At 37.4% G+C, this 27838-nt stretch overlaps 7 protein-coding genes across 17 annotated transcripts in view; 3 read left to right on the top strand and 4 right to left on the bottom strand.

Annotated features, from left to right (window-relative positions):
- The window catches only part of LOC124175972 (histone deacetylase 4), a 105545-nt gene extending 98046 nt beyond the window's left edge, over positions 1-7499 (bottom strand). For 6 of the 7 annotated variants that reach the window (XM_046556686.1, XM_046556687.1, XM_046556689.1 and 3 more), the window contains exons 1-2: positions 7179-7497; positions 4143-4364 (exon numbers count right to left, since the gene is read on the bottom strand). In XM_046556686.1, the coding sequence (XP_046412642.1) occupies positions 4143-4284 (142 nt within the window). In that variant the 5' untranslated portion in view covers positions 4285-4364; positions 7179-7497. Of the gene's footprint in view, positions 1-4142; positions 4365-7178 lie in introns of all 7 variants that reach the window. The other variant, XM_046556693.1, reaches the window with a different exon arrangement.
- LOC124175981 lies at positions 6824-9646 on the top strand. Its single transcript, XM_046556711.1, has 2 exons — positions 6824-6878; positions 8293-9646. Exon 2 carries the CDS (start codon positions 8296-8298, stop codon positions 8746-8748), a length of 453 nt encoding a protein of 150 aa, XP_046412667.1. The 5' UTR covers positions 6824-6878; positions 8293-8295; the 3' UTR covers positions 8749-9646.
- On the bottom strand, positions 8866-10810 carry LOC124175980 (transmembrane protein 222). Its single transcript, XM_046556710.1, has 4 exons — positions 10501-10810; positions 10132-10342; positions 9911-10041; positions 8866-9767 (listed from the first exon to the last, which is right to left on the bottom strand). The coding sequence occupies exons 1-4, from the start codon at positions 10623-10625 to the stop codon at positions 9689-9691; spliced, it is 546 nt and encodes a 181-aa protein (XP_046412666.1). The 5' UTR covers positions 10626-10810; the 3' UTR covers positions 8866-9688.
- A 60-nt stretch (positions 10811-10870) lies between these two features.
- Positions 10871-12153, top strand: LOC124175983 (replication protein A 14 kDa subunit-like). Its single transcript, XM_046556713.1, has 3 exons — positions 10871-11091; positions 11236-11422; positions 11591-12153. Exons 1-3 carry the CDS (start codon positions 11011-11013, stop codon positions 11677-11679), a joined length of 357 nt encoding a protein of 118 aa, XP_046412669.1. The 5' UTR covers positions 10871-11010; the 3' UTR covers positions 11680-12153.
- On the bottom strand, positions 11732-16480 carry LOC124175975 (GATOR complex protein MIOS). The gene is made up of 14 exons (XM_046556701.1): positions 15990-16480; positions 15688-15885; positions 15274-15564; positions 14928-15155; positions 14665-14826; positions 14277-14458; positions 14022-14155; positions 13835-13948; positions 13285-13651; positions 12995-13133; positions 12777-12915; positions 12479-12686; positions 12184-12392; positions 11732-12003 (listed from the first exon to the last, which is right to left on the bottom strand). The coding sequence occupies exons 1-14, from the start codon at positions 16108-16110 to the stop codon at positions 11916-11918; spliced, it is 2580 nt and encodes an 859-aa protein (XP_046412657.1). The 5' UTR covers positions 16111-16480; the 3' UTR covers positions 11732-11915.
- Positions 16481-16622: 142 nt separating this feature from the next.
- On the top strand, positions 16623-20739 carry LOC124175977 (ras-related protein Ral-a). 5 transcript variants are annotated; one of them, XM_046556703.1, is made up of 6 exons: positions 16625-16763; positions 17692-17817; positions 18529-18737; positions 19080-19254; positions 19803-19919; positions 20629-20739. In XM_046556703.1, the coding sequence occupies exons 2-5, from the start codon at positions 17713-17715 to the stop codon at positions 19917-19919; spliced, it is 606 nt and encodes a 201-aa protein (XP_046412659.1). In that variant the 5' UTR covers positions 16625-16763; positions 17692-17712; the 3' UTR covers positions 20629-20739. The 5 variants fall into 5 exon arrangements, with proteins under 5 accessions (XP_046412663.1, XP_046412660.1, XP_046412659.1 ...); XM_046556705.1 differs by lacking the exon at positions 16625-16763 and adding an exon at positions 16885-16906; XM_046556706.1 differs by lacking the exon at positions 16625-16763 and adding an exon at positions 16911-16995.
- A 406-nt stretch (positions 20740-21145) lies between these two features.
- LOC124175976 (GATOR complex protein WDR24) lies at positions 21146-27809 on the bottom strand. The gene is made up of 12 exons (XM_046556702.1): positions 27260-27809; positions 27038-27154; positions 26658-26880; positions 26317-26530; positions 25985-26233; positions 25756-25916; positions 25493-25676; positions 25209-25362; positions 24936-25059; positions 24337-24841; positions 24099-24260; positions 21146-23989 (listed from the first exon to the last, which is right to left on the bottom strand). Exons 1-12 carry the CDS (start codon positions 27354-27356, stop codon positions 23861-23863), a joined length of 2319 nt encoding a protein of 772 aa, XP_046412658.1. The 5' UTR covers positions 27357-27809; the 3' UTR covers positions 21146-23860.
- Between the last annotated feature and the right edge of the window lie 29 nt (positions 27810-27838).

The following is a 27838-nucleotide window of genomic DNA, read 5'->3' as shown; positions in this document are numbered from 1 at the left end:
GTGGTGTGTCGTACATATATTTAAAACGACGACGTTCGTTAAATGATGTGAAATATTGTTCACCGTTTTTTAAAATAAATCATTGGCGTCGCACCTGCGCGCATGTGTAATATACTCATGTATGTGCAATATAGTTATACGCATACATACGTTAGATGTGTACATCGATGGAATCCGCGACTGAACGAGACAGGAGTTATTTTAAAAACTTGGCACGGTATTTCCGGTATAATAATAGCGTTGGATATTGGACGAGGGGTGGGGGTGGGGGGGATGTTAAGAAACAAGAGTGTGTATAATATCGTCAGAAGAGTAAAGAAATTTGACAAAAAATGAAAAAAAAAAAAACTGAAAATAAAAATAAGCACGATAAAAGCTTCGACATTTCGTCGCCAATTCTTATTACAGATATGTTACGTACGGTGTAATCGTTGTGGGAAAAATCCTGTACAACAACCATTCGCAATAACGACAACAACGATACTGTCTGAGACTAGGGTTATTTCGTAACACCATCCAACGAACCGCAAAGAAAGAGAATTGCGCCGAGGCGGCGGCAACAGCAGGACTCCCATTCATACGTGGAAACCCGCCAAAGATCGTTCGCTAAATTCGTATCCTGGAGGCGTTGGAGTAACATGGCAGGGAAAACTCGGCGAGAAGTGTTACGGCAAAGCGGAGTTAATTAAGCGGAGGAAACGTCAAGGGTTTCCTTCCTTCTTCACCTCCTCCCACTTCTACTTTCCGCCGACTTACGTAACGACGCGACCGTTTCATTCATATATTATTATACGACGTACATGCATGACGTGTTATACGTATCAACAGATGCCGAAAACACCAGCCGAACCTCGTTACGCGTCATCTAACTTTTGACATTTCGCTAATTCACCTCCTCATTCTCCGAGTTTTCGCGGTCGTGTGGTTTTTTTTTTTTTTTTTTTTTTTGTTTTTTTTTTCTGCCCCATCCCTCGGTGATTTTTTTCCGCTAATTAAAATCCGCTAATTGCTACCGAGTTACACGGTAAAATAATTGTAGGTGTGAGAACGATACGAACGAACGAACGAAACGAGAACAACGACGATAATAACTTGTCGATAGGTTGCGAAGTTAAGAAACGCAAAATAAAATTACGATACATACTACAAAAATTCTCATTCTCTGTGTAATAATCATATTATGGACAGCAGCGAGCATTCGTTATCAGTTGAATTAGTTATATTCATCAAATATAACGATTAATCGTTAGGAAAAATGATTTCTTACGTCTGAACTCATTAATATTTAACAACTCGAGCTCCTTTGGAAGATTTTTTTCTTTCGTCAAAGTTATTTATTATCATATCTGCCTTAGTAGATTGATAACGAATATTTATGTTTATTTGTTTATTTTCTTTTTTTTTTTTTCTCTTACCTTCTCACGTAAATTCGCAACGCGTACGACGAACGATTTTCGTGACGTCTTTTTAAATGTAAAATCAATTTTATATTTCAGACTTTTGCTGCTCTTGTTGTTTTTGTTTATACGATTTGTAAGACGGGAACATCTTGCAAGCTCCGGACATTACAGTTTTCTGCGTACACCTCACAGATAAAACATATTACATACATACATATGCATACGCAGTACGTAACTACATGCGTGAAAAAATAAAAATAGACGGAGAGATAGAAAACCGTGGAAATATGTGCATTTAAACTACCTGCCCACAGCCATACAATACATATATGCATGTGTGGTTTAAACGGTGTGTGTAAGTATAAAGTCGGTGCAGCTCAAGTTATTATAAAACGCGTAACATGCATATATTATACATACGCACATATGTATAAATACGGGGGAGGTGGGATGCGTGCAAGTGTGTCTAAAAATAGAAGTGCAGCCGACGAAGCGTTCGAAGTTGATGAGGAATCGCCTGGCGAGCACGGTGTCTGCACGTGAATTATTTAAACGTTCGCGTAACACGAAGTTTCACATGAAATGACAATTCTACGCCCGTATATGCGTGAAGTATCACCGTCGTCGTCATCGTTATCGCCGTATAGGAAACCGACTCTGACCGCGTAAACGTGTAATATTATATTTAGAATAAACTCGTTGCGAGATGGTATAAAATTATGAGGCTAAGGTTAGTAACGTTAGCGTAGCGAAACATCGCGTCGATTCATTCGCGTCAATTTATTGCCGATTATCGCGTTAAATAGTTTGTGGAAAAGAGGAACTCGGATGTACCTTCGTTCACCTTTTTCAATGAAATATTCTTTCTACCGGTTCTCGATACACCGCCAAATACCCTGTAAAATTTACAGTAACGTCAAATGTGTTGAATTGAGAGAAAGAAATTATTTCCATCTTTTTTTTTTCTTTGCGCTGAAAACAGCCTTTCCGATGTTCGTGTAAAGACAAAACTCTTTTCTATGGGACTTGTTTTTCGTCAGACTTCGAACTTCCGTGATAAATTTAAAAAATCTGAACAAATTCACAGAGAGTAACTTCAAGTAGTACTACTGTACAACCAATTATAGAACAGATCCGAGATGACAAAAAAAAAAAAAATAAAGAAAAGTAGCCGAGTTGACGGGGAATGCCCTATATGTTTTCCTGTTATAATTCCTGAAACTGATAAACAACGATTTCGTCCGAAACGTGAATCATTAAAATAACGTTGACAACTCCAGCTTCATACATATACATATAATTAAAATGAGCCAAGCGGTAGATGAATCATAGAATACTTTTTGATACCGATACTTTTCCTAACGCATATCGAATTAATCTAATTGTAAAAAAAAAAAAAAACAACCAACATTATTCCTACAATATACAAATGAGAGTTTAAGTTCTCGTCGTAAACTCGCATTATTACTCGAATTATACGCAAATATGTACTCAATACAGAGTGATGTGTAGCGTGATGAAATGCCTTGACCGAACTATACAGGTATAATTTAATCAATCGATCGGTAAAATTTGGAACGTTTTGACAGCGATTATTTCGAAAAGTAAAACAATCATCGTACGCGGGTGAAACAACTCGCCGTTTTGACTATAGGTTTTGAATCGTATTGCACATTGTTATACAGGACTCATTACCGAAACGTGTCACGATCAGACGTACCTACGGTACAAGAGGAAATTAAATCGCATTGGGGTGCAACCACCGTTATAAATAGAAACTTATTATTGTTAATTAATCCTTGAATTTATCGACAGAGTTAATAATGTATAACAATAAAATACACTGTGGTTAAGCAGCGCGATTGAAGCCTTGAGTATTAATTATTATACCAGAACGAGACGACTGCAGCAGGCGGCCGCGCAGAGTTGAATTAGGTATCTCGGTTATTATACTCTCCACCTATTTAATCCTCTAACGGGCAAGCGTCATTCCCGTTGAAGAAAATCATTTTTCTCTATCAAAATGTTTGAACAATCACACTTGTCAAAAATACATTTCTTTCAATTTTCACACCCAAAATAAAAAGTTTGTCAAATGAAATTATTCAGCGAACACATTCTTCGGAGCGCGTTACTATTTTTCAAATTATATCAGAATTTTTAAATTGAAATTGAAGAAAATATATTTTTTTAAATAGCCGTTTCGTCGTCGTAGCAAATACGCTACAACGGCAGTCAAAACGGTTGACAGTTTTGCTTGTTTTGTTTTCTTTTCTCACACCGTAGAATTCTCATTACGTCAGTCATGCGGAAAAAACAATTAGAGAAGGTGTGAAAAAGAGAAAAAAAATTAAGCGAGATGGTTTCGGCGACTGCGTTACCTAACGAGTTATAAATATAACGGAAAAATGCAAAATAAATAATTTACACAAAACCGTACAACGTGTTTCTCTCGGGAAATCCCCCCCCCCCCCCTCCCCACCGCAAACTCAACCTTGGCTCTGGTAGTAATCGAAGAATTGTATTAATTAATAAAAGTGAAGCGTAGAACGATCGGAATGAATGAGAGAGGAGCATAAATCTTTGCTCGTATATACAAACACCAGTACGTGTAGTATACTGATTGGATTTCTTTTCCTGTCTTTATCCTTCGTTCGAAGATTACCGAGGAACTTGAGGTCAACAATATCGAGCAGTGAGAATAAAAGGGATAAACGTAATCGTCCGATGTGAGATTCTCACCTTCCACTGCAATCGTCATCGTCGTCGTCGTCGTCGTCGTTGTAGGGGGTGGAGGCGGCAACGTCAACGGCGGCGGCGGTGGCGGCGGCGGCGGGTGATCACTAGACATTCTGTTCGTTCGAAAGTCCACTTCGCACTGCATTTAACATCCCTAACTCATCCGTCCACCGGCACACTTTGTTTCTTTATCGTGGTCGCGTGTGTTCGCGGTTAGTTTCTGTACTATAAGACAAGGAAAAGTATAGAAATTCGAACGAAGACATTGATGTTGCGCTTTTCGCAACATCAACGTTGTTACAAAAATGAGAAAGAAGAAGAAGCGACGTTTGTAAGCGGCTTATGCCGGAGAGCGAAGGCGGATCGAAGAACGGGAAGATTATTTCAAAGATTCTTGAATAAAAACACTCGCGTTTCAACGTGAACATCGAAGCTCAGTTCCGATAAACTCAACGGTGGAGGAATGGCAGCCTGTGGATGATAAATGGTTCATTCTCAGCCTCGAATCGACTCGTTGTTAAAATAGTGACGAATGAAACATCGTGTGCCTATAATTCTCTTTGCCAGAACGTGGAACGCGGATCCTCCTGTACTTCCGAATCGATTAAATCGCTGAAATTATACTAGTTATGACTACGCGCTCCGGCAATTATACCCACTCGTTTATATCGCGCACACTATGCTATTCGTATTATGTCCTAAACACGCGATAGCAAGTACGGGACTCGTTCGTTGGGTAAATTTATTTCGCGCGGAAATGAATCTGCACCTCGATTCCTCAGATTTGACGATAATTCTGGCGTAGCTGCGTTGGGTATAATATGTACGTACGTACGCGTAAAATACATCGGAACATTGACACGTCGGTCTATTAATAAATACGCGTGTGAACGCACCTATGGACCAAACCGTGGAAATGGAAATAGACACGCGATTCGTCGGTTCTTCCAATGATCGCTGGGTCTTTCCTGGCCTATTTCCGCACAAACCGGCTGCTGAGGGAACGGCAAAGATATACGCAAAACGCGTGCGTCTGCGTGTACTTGTACATGATCAACTTTTCCGATTCACGTTTTAAATTCTGTAATACGACCTCCCGGATTGCCGTTCTTCGCAGGTTTCAAAAATGTGTACATCTTGATGCGATAACAAACTGGCAAACTTCTCGGATAAGGCTTTATATCTCCCCCCATCCCCCTTCTCGCGCAGAAAGAAAAGGATAAAAATTCTGCCGCCGTACACCGAGTCCGAGGAACGATAATTGATCGATCAAATCAATGATATGTCGACGATTGTTTGTAAACAACGGCTTCTCCCGTGCGATCGATCGAGGAGAAAGAATGTCCGTATCAATGGAGGAGAGCGGGGAGGTTCGGTCGGTAAGGAAGAACGCCGGGCTCTGGGATAGCCGATGGTGTTACGTTAGGGGAACAGCGGACAAGTGCATCAAGGTCGCGGAGATTCGAGCCTGCACTCGAGTCTCTCTGAGATGTATACGTTAGATATGGCTACTTAGGAAGGAAGTTTTTAAGAAGCAAACGGTTGAAACAGGATATTATTACACGTGCGCTCGATATTACGACGACCGTAATGACGATCGAATATCTGATAACTACAGGTAATAAACGATGCATTACCTCGATGATAATCGAAGTGACCACGCGACTATGCTTAGGGTATTACACGTGTGTGTGTGTGTATGTGTGTAAATAGGTGCGGCAGCTGACTGACAATGAACCGATCGAGATGTGTATGTACGTATTTGCATAGATCGTCCGCGTATGCGTGCGGCACGTGTATACAAGTCTATAAATAGAGAAAGGAGGGAAAAAAACAAGGGGCACAGGAAGTTGATCGCACAATCCGCCGTGCGGAGTTCCAACTATATACACTTGTCGAAAGAGAAGTAGCCGGTATTTCGATAATCGTCGTCTCGAGTTCCTTGCGTAAAAAACACGGTATTGCGATGGTACGAAAGTACGATGGAATTGTGTAACGAGAGGTTTACGATACGCGTTTTTTTATATCGTAAGCTGCGCGTCGGCCGAACCAAACGACGAGCGTGGAAGGAAATTGTTGACCTGTGACGTAGAGAGAGCGCAGGCTGCATTTATCGTCGGCATGCAACCGCGATGCATGGAATAAAATATACACGAGTGAGCGAGGAGCGTTGATAAGGAGTGCATTTGTTATTATCATATTTGTGTTTACGCACCGCAAGCACAAATACAATCCGCCGCGACGATCCGAATGCAAACGAAGAACTGACGATGAACAACAACAAACCACCGTATAAAGTATAATGGATATTCGATCTATACCGGAGACGCGTAGGTGATGCGTGAAAACGAAACTGAACCGAGAAATTTTGTAATCTTCAATAAGCAGGCCGATATTAGAGGCTCGAATTCGCGGAGTTACGCCGGCGGAGAGTCGATTTGCAAAAAAGGAAGGAAGCGATTAAAAATGTAAATAAAAGGGAGACGCGAGTACCTAGTCACGTTTTGAGAAAAGACTGCGTTACGGCCAGGAGTCTGGGATAAATTGGAGCGTCGTGATTGGTCCGCGGGCACCGTCTGCATTCCAATGACTGGTGCACATTCCTACGAAAGGGGGGCTGCCGGGTAATATGACGGGGGTTACGCCGTACGGCGGGAGATCGAGAACGAGAAGCAGAGCACGAGCAGCGCCGAGTTAACAAGTGTTAAAACACGAGCCGAGCGGCAGCCAGTGTCGCGGGTTAGTCAAAACAGCAACGCGAAACAAACGAGGATTAGGGATAGGATTCGGAGTAGAATGATCCGACCTCTCGGGCGAGGGGAAGGGGGGGGAGGGGTTTGACGACACTTTGGAAGGGAGGAACGATCACCGTTGACGCCGATTCGCTAAGCGGGGTGGAGAACAATAGAACGCGGCGATGGGTTGATCCGTGATCGTCCAAGAACGCAGTAATAGACTTGAAACACTTGTACGCGGGCACGGAACCCCGGGGGGATCGCGAACCTGTCAATTTCGGGTGTTTCGACGGTTTCGACCTACCTCACTTAGCGACGAGCCGTAACCACGATACCGGAGTTTGTACACGATCACAAACTAGTTGTACACAGATCCAACTTGCTAATCACCAGCTTAACAGGTCCCACAAACAATATACAGAGGAATCATCCTTCGTCCCACTAAGCGAATCCTACGTAGGCATGTAGGTTGTACAACACAGGGACAGCGGGCACAAAAACAATGCGACCGCGATGCTACCTCGCTGCGGTTTCACAAACTACGCAGCAGTTCCATCTTCCCGTGGGATGTTTGACGGCGACGCGATCGTGAAAACTCGCGTGACGAACAACGGGGAGAGACGGGCGGCGCGCATGCGTGGTAATAAATAATACAGGCGGCTGGTTTCAGGGACGAGGAATTTACATTCTTTCACATTCTTTGCCCCCTATTCACTCCGTATACTTATCTCGATATCGGAGACGTTTTTTTCTAACCTGTAAACGTCGATCGCTCGCTTGACCTCAGCCGTATAATCGACGGGGTCGGTTTCAGCGCCGCCAACGGCTTGCAGTTGAACTTCGTACCCTGACATGTCGGAGTCCTAGTTAGTGGAATAAATTGAACGTAATATAAATTTTGTTGATAATATACGCCGATTAGTTGTCCAGAGCCAACCGCAGTATGGTCAGTTTTTAAAACCGACAAGCTGTACGCTAATTCGTTTTTTTTTATATTTACTTTAAATTCCTGCACGTGAGTATGGCGTAATGTCAGTTTTTAGTATTCATATTTATATGCAACAGTCTGCGTTTTGCCTGCAACACTTCATCCAGATAAACAAATTTATGTATGCGATCCTTTTGTTATTACGATGTACCCAGATCGTGAACAATTGTGAGTTCGGTGGCCTTTCGCTTCCTAAAGTATTCTACCTGATGACTAATCACTGTTCCATTCCATTTTCAAATATGCCTCGACAGTAACTAGTTATCGCAATATCGGTCATTTATATCGGTCATTTTTTCAAAGGCTCGCATATCATAAATCATTTGACGGAATAATTTTTACCCGTGTCCACTGTGAATCACTGTCACTTACCTAGATGCTTCAATTTTCATTTCCATGCAATACAAAAAGTCCGATCTTTATATTACAGAAAATGTCTTGGTTTTTTGGCAAAAAGAAGAAGGATTCACCTCCGGATACTCCCGAAGATGAGGACCCGTCTGCGGGTCAAGGAGACGGATTTATATTTGTAGAACGAAAAGAGGATCAGCAGCCAAGGCCAGGAATGATAGACGGCTTCAATGGCCCGCCAGGGCCCCTTTATCCGAATATCAACACTATCCCGCAATACCCACCATCGATGCCTGCGGCAGTGCCGCCGAACCAAAGTATAGAACCGATCCAAAATATACTCAACGGATTGCCTTTTAAATTATGCAAACAATTGGAGGACAATCTAAACGATGATATTGAAATAGACAAAAACAGAGTAAACGAAATTTTGTCGTATATATTGAGAATAGAGAATGGTGATGATATCATATACGATTTTGCCCTTGAGAAAAGTGTCATTAATGAGATAGACAGCGCTGAATCGGGAATTTAATAAACCTCGTTTTCTACTGCTCTGTTAGGTGTAATAATGTGAACTGTTGATAAGAAATGCAAATTTACTGTAATATACTGACAGGCGTTGTGGTAGGTTATATTTTTCTGACAAAAAGTTAGTAGATACCAGCCCCTGTATACAGTGGCAACTACAGGTAAACCCTCTATATTTTTCAAGTCGTGGATAAATAAGCAAAACATATTGAAAACACACATTCATGCTAATTTCCCAAGTAAACGATAATGTTACTACAGTTTTGGGTCTTTACAGTACGACATTCGGTGCGGACCTAATTTATGAATTTTATAATTCAAAATGTTATTATTGTACATTTACCTTATCCACATAATACTATGTTTGTCGAGCTTCAAAACTTAGGAGAAAGATGCCATGTTCATTTAGACGTTTGTACGTTGTTTTAATTAAAGGATCTAATTAAGTTAATTTTATATACATAAATACTATCAAAATATAACATTATAACTGACAGGTAATACCAAATAACAAAAGGCAACTATGAGACTTGTGATACACCTTGTTTGAAAAAAAATAATGGTGTAATTATGCTTGACATGTTTTGCTCTGAATCGCTCAAAATCTGAGAAATGTTTACCAACCTAGTGGGATTAACTGAATAGCATGAGCTATTGCCAATATTGGTTCAGAATTTTTTCAACTCAGTTAATTTTTATTTTTTTATTCAATCAAATATACAAATATTAATTAGTTTTGTTCACAGAATTATCGAAACTGCCCAATTTTCTTATTTGCATTTGGGTAAGAATTGAGAGTATATTGCAACGATTAGATAAAGAATAAATAATAATTTATGTACAATTCATAACTACAGGCCATATCTGTATAATCAAATAGAAAATTCACAATTACGGAATCAGTCCATGAGTATTATTCCATTAATACATACCCCTAATTATATTTACACAAACATACAGAAACTGACGATTATTGTAACAAGAATGACGAATGGCAGCCAAGTCTTCACAAATGCGTAAAAACTGTAATATTTTATATTTTTTAATGATACCATGTTAGCCAAAATTTGAGTAACTTTGATTTTTTAAATTTTATAGCTGACAATGAATGTTCATTGATTTTTTCAACAAATTTTGAGAGATGTAAAGAGACAAATCAATCTTACCTGACATACTTCCCATGAAGAAGCATGAGGAATGCTAGTTTTACCATATTCCATTGTCTCGAATCATTGTAGGACATCAAGTTTAACGCAGTCGCGACATGAGAATGGCAGTTATCACAGCAAAGGTTGTGCTGAAGTAAATAATAAGTATAAATTTGATCTGCTTGTTAAATTTCTCTAAATGTGATCTATCATAAAATCCACAAAAAGTCTTGACTCACCATTCGTGTTTTATAAATGTCGCTGGCTTCACACACAGCTGTATCCCAACCCTGAACGCCACCTTTTGCGTTATTGTAATTTAGCTGCCAATATTTTGTTGGTTTCCCAAATGCCATGTTATCCTCTGAAACGTAATATGGACCAGCGAAATCTCTTATGATTCCTGTCGAAGTGGCAATTCCCATGTGACCGATAACTGGAAAAAAGTAACTTAAAAAAAAAAAACTCGTCAGGAATATTTGTAATTATTAATATGTATACATGTAATTAGGTATATTCCTTGCAGACTGCCATATTTAGAGCACAGTTAGGTAAAATTAATTTGGTAGATTGATGCAAAGTGAGGTTATGTTATCTTGGCTACTCACGTCAATAGAGGTATAGGCGTCCAAACGATACAGAATGGGTATCTGGTTCTGGGGTGATCGACGACAAGATCCATCGTCGACGAGTCATTTGACACCGGTGATGACGGCTCAAATGAATCTTTCATAATTCACGCCTCACGAAACGCGAAGTATATGTCAATTGTTGTGCACACCATTTGACAGCTAGTGTCACGGTGGCTTCAACACAACGACTATGAATATGATGCGACAACAGTTATGTTTTCAAAATTAGAAAGAATTGGTTTTTTTCAATAAAATGCATCACCAATTACTCAAATCTCATTTTTCTTCCCTTCGGGAGTAACAACAACAGATGCACGTTACTGCAAATGTCAAGTGCGTCACTTACCGATACTCAACTTTCATCGTGTTTCATAGAGCTTTATTTCGCGCCATCCGCAATTGATTCGCTGTGTTCCCACGCGCCAGAAATTGAGAAACTACGGCCAATTTGAACCGTTCAGGAGTCGCAGAATTTGCTAGTGAATCATGATCAAGAAACGTATCAACGGACAGCTAGTTTCCCAGCACATCGGTGATCAGATCATCTTACTTGGATCCATTAACAAGGTGAGAAAAGAATCATAATCCTATCAAGGTTATGTTATGGTAGGCGGCTGACGTCAAATTTACGTTTACGTAGTTTCACATGATACTACGCCTCGCCTTTTTTTACCTCGATTTTTGTCAACAATTTGGTATCTCTTATTTCAGATAAATCCTAGCGGAACAAGTATGGAGTTAAAAACCAGTGACAACATGATTATTACAGTTTCTCTTTCGGAACCCATCGACAGCCACCTAGAAGGTTACATCGAAGTTCATGGTACTGTACAGTCTAAGTCATCCATCTCCTGTAGCAACTTCGTTCGCTTCCCAAATGAGATGACGGAAAAATTTGGTAAATTATCACAGATACATCATTTCGTAAAATCTACTCCTCATGTATGTCTATGCTATTGTATATGATTTTGCTTGACGTTATATCTTTTGGCATTGAAAAAGTACAATGGAAATTCTCTAGTTGTTTATAACTTGAAAAAAAGAATATAAGTTGAAATTTTTTCAGACTTGGAACAGTACAATGACCTCATCTTACTCTCCAATACATTGGGTAGCAACAAATGGAAAATGTCTGAAACGAATACCATTTTATGAAATTTTAACTTTCTCACGCCCCACTAATATAAGTTTTCTTTTTCACTGTCAAGTATATCACCTTCAACACATTCGAATATTCTCACTTTTTTCAGTATACTTCGCTGAAGTTGAAGCTCAACCTTTAAGGCTTAGAAATATTCTAAATGATAATTAAGTGAAAGAAATAAGTATAATTGGTGAACGAAATACTATTAAATAATCGTTTATTACAATTTAAAATTATGGTAGAAAGATTATACAACCCCAACTCCGATCTTGCAAGATGCATCTAGTGAAAAGCATCTGCACGTACAAGATGTTACAGGGCATTCCGAATGCTCTCTGAAATATAATTTGTCTGTTTAGAGCAATGCAAAAACTTTCTCTCTAAAATTCCATTCCATGCATTTTGTTCGATGTAATAAATGGTAGGAACCACGTGTGCCACTCACCGATTTTGATGAATAAACTGATTTTTTCAATGTACAACAATTCAACTAAATTTACATTGTAAAAATTCACCTAAACCAGTGCGTGATGTGGTTGGCGTGTCCACCATGTCTGCACGTTTGACACCAAGTAAACCAACTACTAAATTCCGTTAGTTTACTATCCTCCTCCCCTCTATTTGGTGTGGTCCCTCCTGTTTGTAAACCACTGGCTGTACCCATGTGCATGAGACAGATCGCGCAGCGAGGTAGAGGTTTGCGACAGCTAGGACACGAAGACATCTACAAAGAAATCACAAGCCACGTTGGTTTTTGCAAGAAATTTACGGGGATTACACAAACACAGAAATTGTGAACTAAACTTTTACCTTCAATTTGTTGGACGTACTCCCAAGCCTGGCAAATGGTCCTCTAGCTCTGCTTAACCCCTGCATATAAGCCGAAATACTTTTGCCACAGAAATTGCAAGATATGTATACTTGTTGTGGAGGTTTCTCATTCGTTGAAGTTCGCATCGCTATATCAAAATGTGCTCTTTGATTCCACATTTTCCAAGCATCCAAAAGCGTTCTATAGCTGCAGAACAGTTGATTCTGGTTAGGCAATTCATTATTCTCTAACAAAAAGTCGTAGTTTCTTCGTGTTACTAACTACAAGATAGACTACCTTGCAATCCAAACTTGAACTTGATTGTCCTGAAGCAATTTCGGTGACAGAGCTCGAATGGCGATTAGGCTGCAACTTTGGACATCACCAGTGATTTCTAAGTACCTATTTAGTAACTGTATCCCGTCTGAACTAGCCCCTGAAGTAGCACATACAGTTCAAAGCATTTTAAATTTAGTTTTTTGAAATTAATTTTCAACACTCGTTTAATTACTAACCAGTAATCAGAATCCCGGCTAAGTTACCATCATCAGTTAATTTTTGAGTCAATTTTTTGAAATATTCATGTAATTTACTGTCAGATAGAAACATGAGCGCAAATGCCACTCTATCCTCAACAGCCATTCCATTCTCATTCTGAAAAAATATATTAGTGACGATTATTACAGACGAATGAAACTTTTCCACGTCTATCCGTTTCATTTTTGCAGTGAGAAATATTCAGTAATTCATCATAAAAGATTCTACGGTCATCTAACAAATAAATCATAAAAATTACTTTACTCACCAAAACATTTTCATACGAATCATTGTCAGCAGTGAGGAATGCAAATGTTGCTCTGAGATATGGGTCAGTTAATTGAGATCTAGACTTTAAGCAAAGCTCCCGCCACATACTATTTCTATCTTCAGAGAAGCCTGACAAAGCCATAGCAACGATATTTAAATTTGTTGCTAGTGACATTTTGTCCGCCCCTCTATTCAATATTTCTATGGCTTGCCTCAGTCCAAGATTGAAAACAGAGATGGCTGCAGCTCTAGGATAAGCTCCTTCCCTCTCTAGTCTTTCCAAAAATGCATTATTATAAGGAGCGTTCGTTTCTTTATCAAATCTCCAACCACACAATTGAAGTGCTTTATCTCGGTCAGGTGACCTGTGATAAACATTTATTTTTGGCAAATCAAAGATACTTATTGTTAGCATAATAGAGGATATTGTTCGATGAATCATTTCGTTGATAAAGAATATTTTTGTTTTTGTACTTCATAAGCTTAAAGTGTATTGAGCAAACACATAATTCATATTTTCGGAATTATGACACCTGGGTTTTCTTTACCTGTATATTTTAGCACTGTGATTTGACCCAATGTCAGCCCACAGTCGAAGCACTAATTCAGACTTAATGAAACCGTTAGTAGAAGTCTGCTGTCCATCAAGTTTCAGAACAGTTCTATGGAGAGTTTCAAAGTAATTATCAGAGCATCTAACAGTACGGCTATAAGCCAAAGAAAATATCAGTTTACCTGACACCTGGGTGCTTATTGTCTGGACTACATATTGTTCCATCTTCCACTAAAGAACGACTCAAATACAGCCATTGCCATAAATTTTTCAGGGTATCATTTTCAGCTAGCTCTCCATTTTGCGATAGTTCGGCCTTAGTGAAAAATATAATTAATTATTACAATTTTAAATACATCAGAATTAATTCTCTTAAATCGTTCTATATGAAGATGTGTAGTTTTAACAAGTCCATGTTACAATCATCCTATACTAACCAGAAGGCCGTAGTCTCGCATGGCTCGACTTTTCGTTTGCAGTGAAATATCGTTCAAGGATTTGTATATGTTGTCGGTGCTATAAATGTATTTGAATGATTTTGAAGCATGGTTCCATGCTAGATATGACTTAGTCGACCAGTTGATAGTAATTCTTTCAAAAACAGTGTAGTCCGTCAAACCTGAAATATGCAAATGACTTAGGAATAGTAATGATGTATAATTATAAGCTGCATTAGTTTTAAATCGAGCATTACACCTAGCTTGAAAGAAGACGAAACTGTACAATAGACTTATATTTGCGACCATGTATGGAAAATTCGTCCCCTCGTACTCCATGGTAATACGTAAGAGATACGAAAACAAAAAAAAAATCAACTGCACACACCTTGTTGCGATATAGCCAACAATCTATTCGCGTGAGTCGGATGCCATGAAAAACTTGTAGGACTAGACCATGGTGGGGCGACAGTTCTTTCTAAAGCGCCTGGCTCTGTTTCCTCACCGCCACCAAGCCCACAATGCTGTACATCGTGAAGATGCAAAGATCCTGTGTGGCCAATGATTAATGAAAATACATTTCACCATTAATGAACAAGCTGAACCACTTTGTTTCATTTAGCAATTTAAGTATGATAAATCTCACTGTACCAGAGTCTTTCTGCAGAGATCCCAGTAGGTTATGCCTTGAAGGACACCATAGTACTTTAGTCACTTGTCTGCTCTGCGGTAGGGTTAATATCGGTTTTTCAAAGTAACGAGTGTCCCATATAAGAATTTGATTTTCAATATGGGAAACTAAGTGATAATTGTTATGAGGATCTACTGACAAACTATACACTGCTTTTGTTGGCGTTGAGTTCACTACCTTTACACAATCTAAACAGATGATTAATATAAAAAGATGTTTGAATCAACACAAATAAAAGGCAGAAGTTCCAATTATCCTTCATTGGCAATAAATTAATTAATAACCACCAGTACCATAATGTCTTACCTCGAAAATCAATAATCTTTAAATGTTTGTTATTGATTCCAACAACCAAACATCTTGGTTCGTTAAGGAACCAAGCGAGGGAATGTGCTGTTTCAGAGACTCCAGCCTCTGCTATAGGTCTGACAGATTCTGCCTGCATGTTACTGTGGTGATGCGATCCAGTTGGACTTTTCAGGACATCCCATAATAAAACGGAAGAATCCGTTCTGTGCTTATCCAAGCCACAAATTATTAAATTTGGGTCTACCGGATTCCATGCAACCGTATTGCATTGCCTTGCATGCCTCGGAGCTAGCAAAGTGATCACGGATATGATTAGAAGCAAAAAGCAAGCTAAAATATTATACCGTATAACTTAAAAAGAGAAGAAAATGCATACAAGTTCCAGAACAATTATTGGTGAATTTCATTTACCAAGTTCCTTGCCAGTAAGTCCAAGAGAGTCGAATGCCGTTGGGCCAAAAGTAGTTAGTACAACTTTACCATTCGCTTGCCCAACTGCCAATAGAATGTCAGGCTCAGGTTGGGTGTAAATATCAATGCATTTAACATAGTGATGGTTTGTGTTCGTTGCCAATAAATGGGCGACTGTAGAGTCAGAGATCTTAATACCTGCAAATAATTCTTTTGTTAATAAAATATAAACACCCAACAAAGCGATATTCAAGAAGTAACAACAATACGTGTTTTGTAATATGCTTTGGGTCTCTACTCACAAGAAGGCCTGACACTATCTTTGATTTGGGTAACTTCGTATAAACATATTTCGGTGCCCCAAGTAATGAATTTATTTGGGTGTATCGATGACCACTGAACTTCTAACTTAACGCTACTCATTGTCAAATAATATTGTAGGTTAATTTAAAATTCGTGTACGACCAGGTCGTCTTGTTTACATCAGTAAAATATGTTTCTCCGATAATTAATGATGTTAAAACTAAACCTCTATCACCGGCGGAACATTTGTTTTCCGACGGTAAATTGTGGCGGCTATTGCACGTCCAAAATTGGTTCCATTATACGTTTGAACAATCCGATAAATAGCGTAAAAAAACAATCACAGTGAATCTACCGATTTCGGGACAACATAGCCTCAACGCAATTTGTTGCGCCGTACTTGTCCATTAGCGCATCCAAATAGCGATCTGCGCGTGCGCGAAACTATTTCGCAAGCGAAAAGTCGTTTTCGAAAAGTGATGATTCTGCTAGTGAAGAGCGGTGAAGAAAATTTGAATCAAATAATTTACTTCACCACAACATCTGAAAGTAGTTAACTGTGAGCATATTCTGTGGGATAATCAATAGCTTTGAATTTTGGGAAAGCACCGAAACTGAGTCGGTGACAGATCGAGTGACAGAAGCAGACGACTTTCAACACTCAGCAGCGCCATGTGTTGGCGCTTTAACGGCTCGATAAAGAACCAGCGCGTGACGGATCACGGATGCGAGCGTTCGATACGTCGGACTTTGCGATTGACCGATTTTTGAAGGTAATTAATCATTTTTCTGTTGTTATTTTTGCAATCATACCCCCAAGAGATTCGCCGATTAAACCTGCATCCGTAAAATAACGGTACACTTTCATAAATTGGAAACATTGCCATATATGAAACACGAATATTGACTTCCTCTGGTAACTAGCACCCGACAGCGCGGCAACGCCTTTTGGTTATTCATCCTACGAATACGCCCTTAATCTTGATGTTTTATTGTGAGATCGAAGTAATTTCCAAGTCTGTAATAATTGGTGTTAAATGCGTAATAATGGTTTCAACAAATTTGATGCATTAACTATTTTCAAACAACAATGTCACATTGTTATAACTAAACCTCATTACAATGTTTCATTTTTCCGTCAAGATTAAAGTCGATTAGATACCCGTATCAACAATGTATTATTTGTAAACTTTCTAATAGATGACCATTATTTAACAGTATGTCGTAATATCGTAGTTGTGGTTTGATTGTTTTTACATATATTCATAGTTAAATATTACACAATTGACAGCGACAAAATTGGTAAAATTTCCATTTACATCTCAGGGGAGAAGACAGGAAAATTTTCAGTGTCCTAATTAATCAACATTAAGAAAATTCCCATATTTTACATAAATGTAAAGTCTTTATTTATTAGTAGAAAAATTATCAAACACAACAACAATAATGAGTGTTGAGTGCATGCGAGAAACGTAAACACTTGTTCACCTTACTCCCATGGTTCCCATGCTGACAATAGGATTTCCATATCTTTCAGATCTCTATATAGTAATGGAGGTGTAGTTCATATAGCTTATAAAGTATTGAGTTTTGTCCTCCAGATAATGGGAAATTCTGTGCTACATGCGCGTAATCAATCAACAATTACATATTATTAAATGTGCAAATTTCATCATTTACATTCTGATATTAATATTTCAGATATAAATTCCGCATACAAAAATGTCTAAAAAACCAGGCGCCACACAGGCCCTTCATAAGGTCATAATGGTGGGTAGCGGAGGTGTTGGAAAGTCCGCCCTGACTCTACAGTTCATGTACGACGAGGTATGTGGGTGATTTCTTCAGCCCCTTATCAGGCTATCATTCAAACTTTAATTAGATTTGAAGAAGTACAAGGTTCAGTTGATTTCAGTCATTTGGAACGAATGTATAACACTGTGTAATGTAAATAGGTTACTATTCAACTTAACAATCGAAAGAAACTGTTTTTTATCGATTTTTATAATGCCAAACATGAATACGTTGGCGGGAACTTTATCTGAAATGACATTTTTGAGAGTGTTGGTCAGCATAGAGTAACAAACACTTCGTTGCACTCCTTTTCTGAATAACATGATAGCAGTACCAATCATGATAAGAAAACTTTCCATCCAGCAATGAACCCCAGCTTTCTGACGGCTGGGAAATAGTTTGAAATATTTTAAAGTAATAATCAAATAGCTGTGGATATTGTTTACTTGATCTTTTAGGGTATAAATTTTGTTTTCACTTTCACTTTCCCATAATTTTGTGTTAAGAAAGGCCAAAAAAGGGTTGATAAATTTCTTTTAGACCTTATGATCCAATTTCCTCAAAATCATTGTGTGATTGTTAGTTGCTAATAACGAAGTTGAAACATAATCTATTTTTGTTATAGACTGCAAGTAATCAACAGTTTCACAGCACAAATGATCCTATCTTGTTGCACAATATAATTGTGGAACTCTTTATTTTGCATTTTTAATCATTCATATCTACAACCATGTGTCATTTTAGTTTGTTGAAGATTACGAGCCAACAAAGGCTGACTCGTACAGGAAGACTGTTGTATTGGATGCGGAGGAAGTACAAATAGATATTTTAGACACAGCAGGTCAAGAAGATTATGCAGCTATTAGAGATAATTATTTCCGCAGTGGTGAAGGCTTTCTTTGCGTATTTTCTATAACAGAAGATGATAGTTTTCAGGCCACTCAGGAGTTTAGGTAAGAGAAAAATATTAATATAACTCCTTAGTTGTGTTATTCAATATCAAGGAAAGGAAAATTTTCATCATATTTCTAAACAGTTAGAGTATAAATATATGGTTGATCGTAAGCTCCAAGGCAGCTGTCTCGTCGCTGTTGCTTGCCTCTTGACCCTTGTTTCTACATTTATGCCTTTCGAAATATTATTAGGATATCTAATATCGTATGAAGACTCACTCTTGCTATCTCTATTATTATTCTGTTACTGCATGCAGCAGTGTCTTATCAAGTTACAAATAGAAAAAAAATTTGGTGTCAGATTACAACTGATTGATATTCAATGAACAATTTCCTCAACAGGGAACAAATTCTGAGAGTAAAAAATGACGATCACATTCCCTTTCTGCTGGTGGGAAACAAAAGCGATCTTCAAGAAAAACGAAAAGTCAATCTAGCCGAGGCACAAGCTAGATCGCAACAGTGGGGTGTTCCCTATGTTGAGACTAGTGCAAAAACAAGAGAAAACGTTGACAAGGTATGCTATAAACTTTTCCTGGTCACGACATTGAGCTCTCGTAGCAAAATTTATGCGTAACCAACATACTTTATTCTTTTGGTCAGTTCTGTCAAGTAACTGGTAAAAATAATTTTTTTTTTTTTTAACATATAAAAAGTGTAAAGACAATTGCTGCAGATACTGCTTTCAGTGCCCTATTTATAGAACTAAGGCTTAAATTTGTATATGTTCACATTTTACTGCGCACTCTTATTGTCAGCCAAGCAAATTTGTTTATATAAAATTTGCATGAATTTTGTGGCTTAATCATCTGCACTAAATAGATATAGACACGTTTGGTGGCATTTATATCAATGTAATCTAAATGTGTTCTACACGATTTGCAAACTTGAGAACTCTAGTATTCAAGTTTTCAGAAAGTTTTTTATTTGTGTTTTCATACAAAAGTCACAAACCAAATATCTACATCAATGAAACACTTCAGCAAAGTTATTGTTTAAATTGTATGACTGCATCTGCTTCATGCTTACAAGTCTTGAGACAGAGTATCTCTTGCGCATTTTCAGGTATTTTTCGACCTAATGCGCGAGATAAGGTCTCGCAAGATCGAAGATAAATCTGCAAGTAATGGCCGTGGAAAGGATCGTGCCAAGAGAAAGAAAAAGATGTGCATTATTCTATAGGTTGGCAATCTCCTCTCGCACTTTTATTCTCCTCATATGGTATTTTCATACTATAAACAGTGCATCAGTCTTCCCCTCTGCATAAACTTACCTACTCACAACTAAAATCTATTAGTACATGTATCGCAATCCAACTACAGCATACATGCTTATTTATTTTGGAAACGTTTTTTGAAACTTTCAAAAACTTACTATATAATATGATATAAAAGTTCAACATAATATTTCTGTAATGGTTCATACGCATAAAAATTTTGATGTTACCTTGTTGCGATGCTATATTGCTTACTTCCGTTTTTTTATTGAATTCAGCTCAACGTATCTTTCCATGTACTGATGCAAATGTAATAGTCTATTATTTAATGTCTGTAGCTGATTTGTAAATTTCTTTTACCTTTGTTAAATTTTTATTTAGTTTTGCTTAAAATTAATGTTCAAAAAGTACAGCTTTTGTAAATGGAATGCTTCTTAATGTTAGAAAGTTGAATTTAATAGCTGCTTAACTTTGATCCAAAGTGATAATATTATTTATTTACATGTGTCAAACTTTAATTCAAGCAACATAATTCTTAAATTTACCAACTTATCTGCCAGACAGAAATATCACCTGACTTTCAAATAATTCTTACCATTTAAATTACTTAAAACTTGTCTACACAATACCATTTTTGTTTGGTAGTTTATAAAATTGAAAGAATGATAATTCCAGGTATTCTTTGACCTAATGCGAGCAATAGCTGCACGCAAGGCTCAAGAAAATCAGGGTGAGGGGGGTGAACGGAAGAAGAAACCAAGTTGCTGCATATTACTTTAACATATTCAAAAACGATCATAATTTGAAATCATTGCTGCGTATCTCTTAGCGAGGTATAATAATATAAATAGCTCCTTTGTTCCATGGCATGAAGATATTTCACATTTCTTCAAAAAGGGATAATAATCATTTGGCCCTGACATCTGCTTATACCATTTCAAATGAATATTTGATGCAATTCGTGCAGCTGTAATTTTTACACTCATTAGTGGCTGTAATGTTTTCAACAATACATGATAAATGCCCAGTCGTAACAAACTAATTTAAATGTACACCTGTATGTATATGCACAAGAAATGTGCAATGCTTGTGCCCTCTATTCTGATGAATTTGGTACAAAGTAATTTGCAATTATAGGAACCTCACACTATTTCCACTGCTCATATTTGAACATGCAAATATTTTTGCATCATTTTTGTACATGTGTAATACCTACTCGTCATTTGATTCCATTGCATCGTCATTATACTCGACTGGCAAGTTGCAAATTATGTCATTTGTATATCTAATGCAAGCATGCTTGTATATTATATAATTACCGTAATTTAATTTTAATTTTTCATAGTTACAAAAAAAAAATAAATTCAATAAAATTGATTTCCGTTCAAAGCTGACAAAATTTTTAATGGTGAATATAAACGTGTAGCAATAAGTATTGTGAATTTGTAGACGTACTTCAAAAATAGTTTTCCGTTTATTTTCGGAAAGAAAATGCATTTTCAATTAATTATTTCAACGCAAGTATAACGGAAATCTTGTAATCAATAAACTGAACACAACATTAAAAGTATTATATTTTCCCAGTGACATAAGCTGTATAAATTTTTTTTACGTTAAATGCAATACATAAATAGCGTTGAAAATTATTTTCATACTTTTGTACTTTTCCAACCGGTAAATGTGCCTTTTCTTCAATATTCTAAATTAGTTGAATTGAATATCAGACTATCTCTATAATAACGTCAAGTTTTCTGATTAATAATATTAGCTCCCTGGTTTCATAGTATGTGAACGATCTTATTTACTGTTAAATCGAGTTTTAGAGAACTAACTGGTCTAAAATTAACGATCTTTCCTAGTATAAGTTCTTGTACCTATAACACAATAACAGTGATTCAAAATTGTTGCTACACTTGGTAAATATAAATTTTGATTTCTTCTGTGCAATTAATTTCTTCTTACTGAAAATTCTAATAATGCGACAACTCATTTGTGTAAGTTTCAGCGTATTCGAATTCAATTACTGTACAGATACTGTTGATACGTATGTAACAAAATTTTCAGATTTAAAAGTTATCAATTGGACATTGTACGATTGTTTTTTGTAATACTTAATACTTTATATCACACCTCAGTTTGCAATTTACTCACTCGATAAACGTCGTGAAAAATTGTAATATAATTTATAATTCTGTACCTTTAATATGAATACACGATTGAAAGAATCCTGTCATGTACTTTCAAAGCATATTACAATCATTGCAAGTCCTTCATCCATGATTTATCCACTATGTATTTTGAATTTCTTCAGAAATGACATATCACAACATAACAGATCAAATAAGAAGTTTCGTATGACTTTTATACATAAAAATATGAAGTAAGTACGGACATTATGTTTTGTACTTCATCTTCTCTTACTGCTTGGTTTTGCTACTAGCCTATTTGCTTTACATATTTACAGTAGTTGAAACTATGACAAAAGTATGTACATTATTCATATAAAACACAATAATTGCATATAAGGAAACAATCCTAATTTTGTATTTGTAATGCATATGTTGGGTCCTCGAGACCTTAGATTCTTTTCCCACACTCTTTTAGTCACCTTATACCCTGCATCCTCTTCTTATCATCACCTCACTGTCTCACTTTGCATACCGCATCAGCAGAATGCCCCCTCTACTCCTGCACTGCAACTAGCCCAGTCCTTTGCATCCTTCACCCCATATACACACTCTCAAGTCATCATTCATTCGGATATCTTAAAAACCTCTCTTCCATTTTTTCTCCCTCACGTCTTCTTATTGCACTCTCAATATCTTTGACAATAAATCAATTATACACTCAAACATTCAACTCCTCAATGTAACTTCTTCTCATTTCCTCTAATTCTTCGTACGTGCGCCTAGTCGACGGGTTATGAACTCATAATAGGCCATAATAACATCGCAGCTAGGTGTCGATGCGGTCATCGATAACTGCTCATCGTGATCACTATCATCCACCCCATGACACATGAATAACTTTGGTCGGTCACTGACGAATTATTAGTAAACTTTAAAATTCAGCGATTTGGAAATCATGATTCTATTGACATTTCAATACACTCAGCACAACACTATATGTTACTGGTAGTATAAGATACATGGAAAGATTTTGTGAAAATTTTCAAAAAACACTTCATTTCTAGGTACATCATTTCTCCATGCAGTCTCTTTTTCCATTGATAATAATCAAAAACGTGGGGTTAACCATAGTCAAATATAAAGACCTATTCATTTGTACATTTTGTCCAATTTTTACTGTTAATATTGTTAATGATTTATGAAAATACTTGTCACGACTAACTGTGTCTATTCGACAAGTTGAAACATTTCATAATTGTGTAACGACCTCTGAAATATAATCAATTCTTAATGGGTTGAGTAGAAAAAAAAAAGAGCTGTGTGGTCTGTTGATACGTACTTAAAACTTACTCTTGGCACGAGGAAAGCGCAGGATATTGTATGTGTCTTCACTAGCAGCAGGGTTCTTACTTCGAATTACAAGTATTGATTTACCAAACCATTACCTTGAGTGTGGTGAAATAAGTCTTAAATTTCAGGATAAAAAGTAAAAAGATGAGCATGTTTGATGCATTTGGATCATAAATAACTGTGTAAATGTCAAATACTCGTTGTCAGTGACTAGAAGGTATCACTTTGATACAACATAACATTGTGCGATTCAAAGATAATTATGAGCGTGGTCGGAGTTACTATGCTGTACTTGCCTCATAATAATTATCTTACTTATCGAAAAAGTTTTAGATACGTTAAATACTACTTTCAGTAAGTAATTGCATCCCTAAATTAGGTACTGTAATACCTTCACTGGTAGCCAATGGAGAGCCGAAGTTTGGCAGTTAAGTAAACTCGCAAATGTGGCCACAGCCTGTTGGACATTGACGATTACTCTCGAACCATTCGTTCATATGAATTACATGTCCCCCGTGAGCACAACCTTGACACCATGCATACACACCCCGCACAACCTGAAAGGCCTTATTTGAATCATTTGGAACATTTGTTGCAGTTAAAACACTGCTTAATGTGAAGCAGCTAGGTTATGACTGATAAAAATACAATACAAGTTACACTCACTTGATGACAAATCGAACAGAGAGCATGTCTTGAAGTATGACATCGATCACATAACCACGCTGACCTCTGAAGAGGCTTGGTACACGTTGTGCAGCATGCATGTATTGTTGTTGATTGCTGATTTAATTGAGACACAGACGGCATCCAGGCTAGCTGTATAATCTATGGATCAATATTGTTCAGTGTTTGTTCAACCACCTCATTGGCTCTCAAAATATTTTAATAACTTTTAACTTACCTGAGTAGCAATTTCCCATAATTTAAATCTACCTAGCATGTCGATATATTCGAGTAACCAATGCTCTTGAGTTGCTGCCTCGATGTTCAAACTTTTTCTTCGTTCTCCAAGAGCAATTAATATTGACGCTGATGTCTGAACATCCAAAATTGCTGCATGATGTCTCAACGCTTCTTCAATTAGCTGTGTTGGATCCCAAAATGATGGCTTGGGAACGGCAGTCACTATCAATTCACAAGGTTGATCCTCTACTGTGACTGATCCAGAATCATTGTCATTCATATCTGGAGAATGATTGGGAAATTGTTCAGGAGGTGGGGATCTATCCTGTATTTCGTGTCGCAAAGGAAATGCTTCTTTAGGTAATGTCCAATCATTTTCATGATTCATGAGATTGTGTATATAACCAGATGTGTAGTCCATTGTTATTGGTTCGAGTTCACCATCTCCAAAGAAGAAATCACCTTTTGGTTGACATTTGTGTCCAGCCAGGTATCGCCTGTGACTTTAAAAACAATTTGAATTGATAAGTTACACATTCTCAATAAAAGATTGCACACATATTAATTTAATACTGAAAAGTTACACTTGCAAAGTACCTGGGAAGTATGGGGCCAATAAAATTTTGATTCTCAGTCATTTCATCAGTCTCAGTCTCATCGTCGCCACCACTAATCACACCAGGCGCTTCACCTTGCAGTGATTTGACATCATTTTCATGACCTGAATAGTGGTATTATTATTATTAAGCTAAAAGCATAAGTAGGTTGAAAAAGCTCAACAAGTTATTCCATGCATTAAGTTCTACATACATGTTTAAGAGATTTGCAGTATTTTACTTAATATGGTAATCACAGCAATGTTGGTCATACCTATATTTGTCTGATCAACTGTTGATCCAATGCCAATTTGTGCAAGGTTCAGAGTGTTGACAGTATCATCTTTCGAAATATTTGGCGACGATTTCAACATATTTCCAAGTGGATTTGCATACAGTGTTTTCGTTATACTCCATACTGTACTTATCTATAACAATTTTTTCTTTACGATCTATAGAATGGCGTTCAAATAATGTTTACTGCTTACTTGTAATGTTTTAACCCGTTTGTACCTAAGTATGAATGGTGGAAGGACATATTTTCTTATTTATACGCACATCATTTCTGCCTGCAGTAATGGCAACTGCTGCATTATGATCACAAATATCATTAAGTCTACCGCTGAGTAAGTATCCTTCAGCACATTCCCTAAACCACTTAGGTTCTCGTGGAGCAGTTTCCGTGAATCTGTGCATCATACTAGAGGCCATACAGAAGGTGTCATTACTCGCTGGAGATTTCCTATGAACAATGAAATAATGTAGTAAAATTATTAAAAATGCCGTCTAATTGCGGCAATTAGCACAAGCATGAGAAATACCTCATGATGCTAGTTAACTGTTTAACAGTAGTTGGTGCGTTCACACTGATTTTGCAAGCATATGCCACATCACCCTTGCAGTTGAGTGCAATACCTTGAGGATTTGCTTTGCTTGCCGGTCTAGTTGCATCTTTAAACACGTGATGATATAATGTACAATCCTAGGAAACAAAACTTGTGAATTTTCGGTCTGGAACATTTTATTCATTTTGGCACTGGAAATACGTACCCTGCTTGTTGATAAAAAGTACTGAGGATCTCCTCTCCAGGCAACACCAGTTGGAACATCTTTATGCTCGTTAAAACTAGCAAACGGTATATAAGGCCTTCTAATATCCCATACATTAATGCTGCAGTCTACGACCAAGGCGCAGCTTGCGATGTGATACTTTCTTTGAGGTCGCCATTTTATTCTACCCACAGATGCAATTGTATGGATTGTATATTCACATGTGGGTTTAGCTGATATGTCCCAAACCTGAAGTATACAAATTTTAATCTCTGTTCTTCTATATAAGTACTAATAAAATCCCTGTAGTATATTCCCATAACCATCTATACCTTAATTGTTTTATCACGTGAGGCAGTAGCTAGCCACGAGGCTTCAGGGTGCCAATCACAAGCAAAAATTGGCCCACTGTGTGCTGTGAAATGCTGGAAGCAGCGGTCGGGTTTCCTCAAGTCCCATTGTTGAACATGACCATTTTCCGAAACAGCTGCAAATGTGTATTGTTGATGCGGTGAAAACTGCACATCTCGCACAGATTCTGTGTTGCTATAAGAGTGAACAAATCAATGAATTTACAAGTAAATGAACAAGACACAGATTGACTCTTAACTTCACTGCAGTATAAACCTTTGCAAGAGCAATTTGGATAGTATTTCCATATGACTCGCTATACCTGTAAAATGTTTTAGTAGCCTCCTTAATTCTGAGATCAAAACATTTCATAGTTCCGTCTTGAGAGCCTGATATTAACCACATAGGCTCAGTCATGTGAAAGCTCACTTTATTCACAGTTCTTTTATGATCAATAAACACGTGTTCCTGCTTTGACCGAGAAGGTCGATTCAGGTTCCATACCACCACAGCACCATTGGTGGCTGCGGTTGCCAATATGTGATCTAAAAAAGACATTTAATCATTCTTTTATAGCATGAATTATGAGGTGTATGCCAATCCAGGATTTTAATTAGAAAATAATACCGATAATTAAGGAAACAGAGGATTTTCCAAACCAAGTATTGCTGCATCACTAAAAATATTTCGTATATTATTTACCATCGATTAAATTCCAAGCAACATCATTGCATGAAAAATTCAGATTAAGATTCTTCCCAACTCTCAGATTGCAGACTTCTTCAAACTTGTCTTCAAGTAGGGCAAATATTTTGAAGACTATGGGAGAAAATCGATAATAAATCTTTAATAAACCAGTAAATTGTATTGAAAATTAATAAAACAGCTTAGTCGTATAGAAGGATTTGAAAAAGGTTGTCCTACCATTGCGTCCAGCGATCACAACTTGAGTATTATCCTTATTTAGGGCTAAGGCATTTGCCGGTCCCTCCTGCGTAACGAATACCGTTTTTGATGTCATGTTAACAACAGTGAGCTCCAAATTTTATCAACAATTGTCTCGATTTCTTCACGCGGTATCCCCTAATTCAGGTTGGACTATACAACTATTATCGAACGTCAGGGTAATACCGCATTCTGTGAATTACACATTTTACAAACACGTGGTACGCCTGCTTGAAGTAAGATCACGAATTGTTTGATTGATTGTTTTCATACAATGAAATACGCACATCATTCGTCATTGTGACACACAGTATTTATCCGACAATATAAACGTTATAACCATATAGAAGTGATTTATGAATTCTTTGTCCCCGATCTTTATAATTTTACGACGAGCACATTCGCAGTAATTACAGTAGTGTCATTAAACTAAAAACGATTTTTGGCGAGTATAGTGTAATGCATCCTCATTGGTACAATTGACGGGTGGTAAAATGTTTATTTATTATTATTGTTCTTCAGAGAGTGTTTTTTAAAAAAATGGCCGTGTCATCAACG

Source organism: Neodiprion fabricii, chromosome 2, assembly GCF_021155785.1.
Source record: "Neodiprion fabricii isolate iyNeoFabr1 chromosome 2, iyNeoFabr1.1, whole genome shotgun sequence".
In the NCBI taxonomy this organism is placed as follows: domain Eukaryota; kingdom Metazoa; phylum Arthropoda; class Insecta; order Hymenoptera; family Diprionidae; genus Neodiprion; species Neodiprion fabricii.
This window is presented reverse-complemented; position numbering and strand designations above follow the sequence as displayed.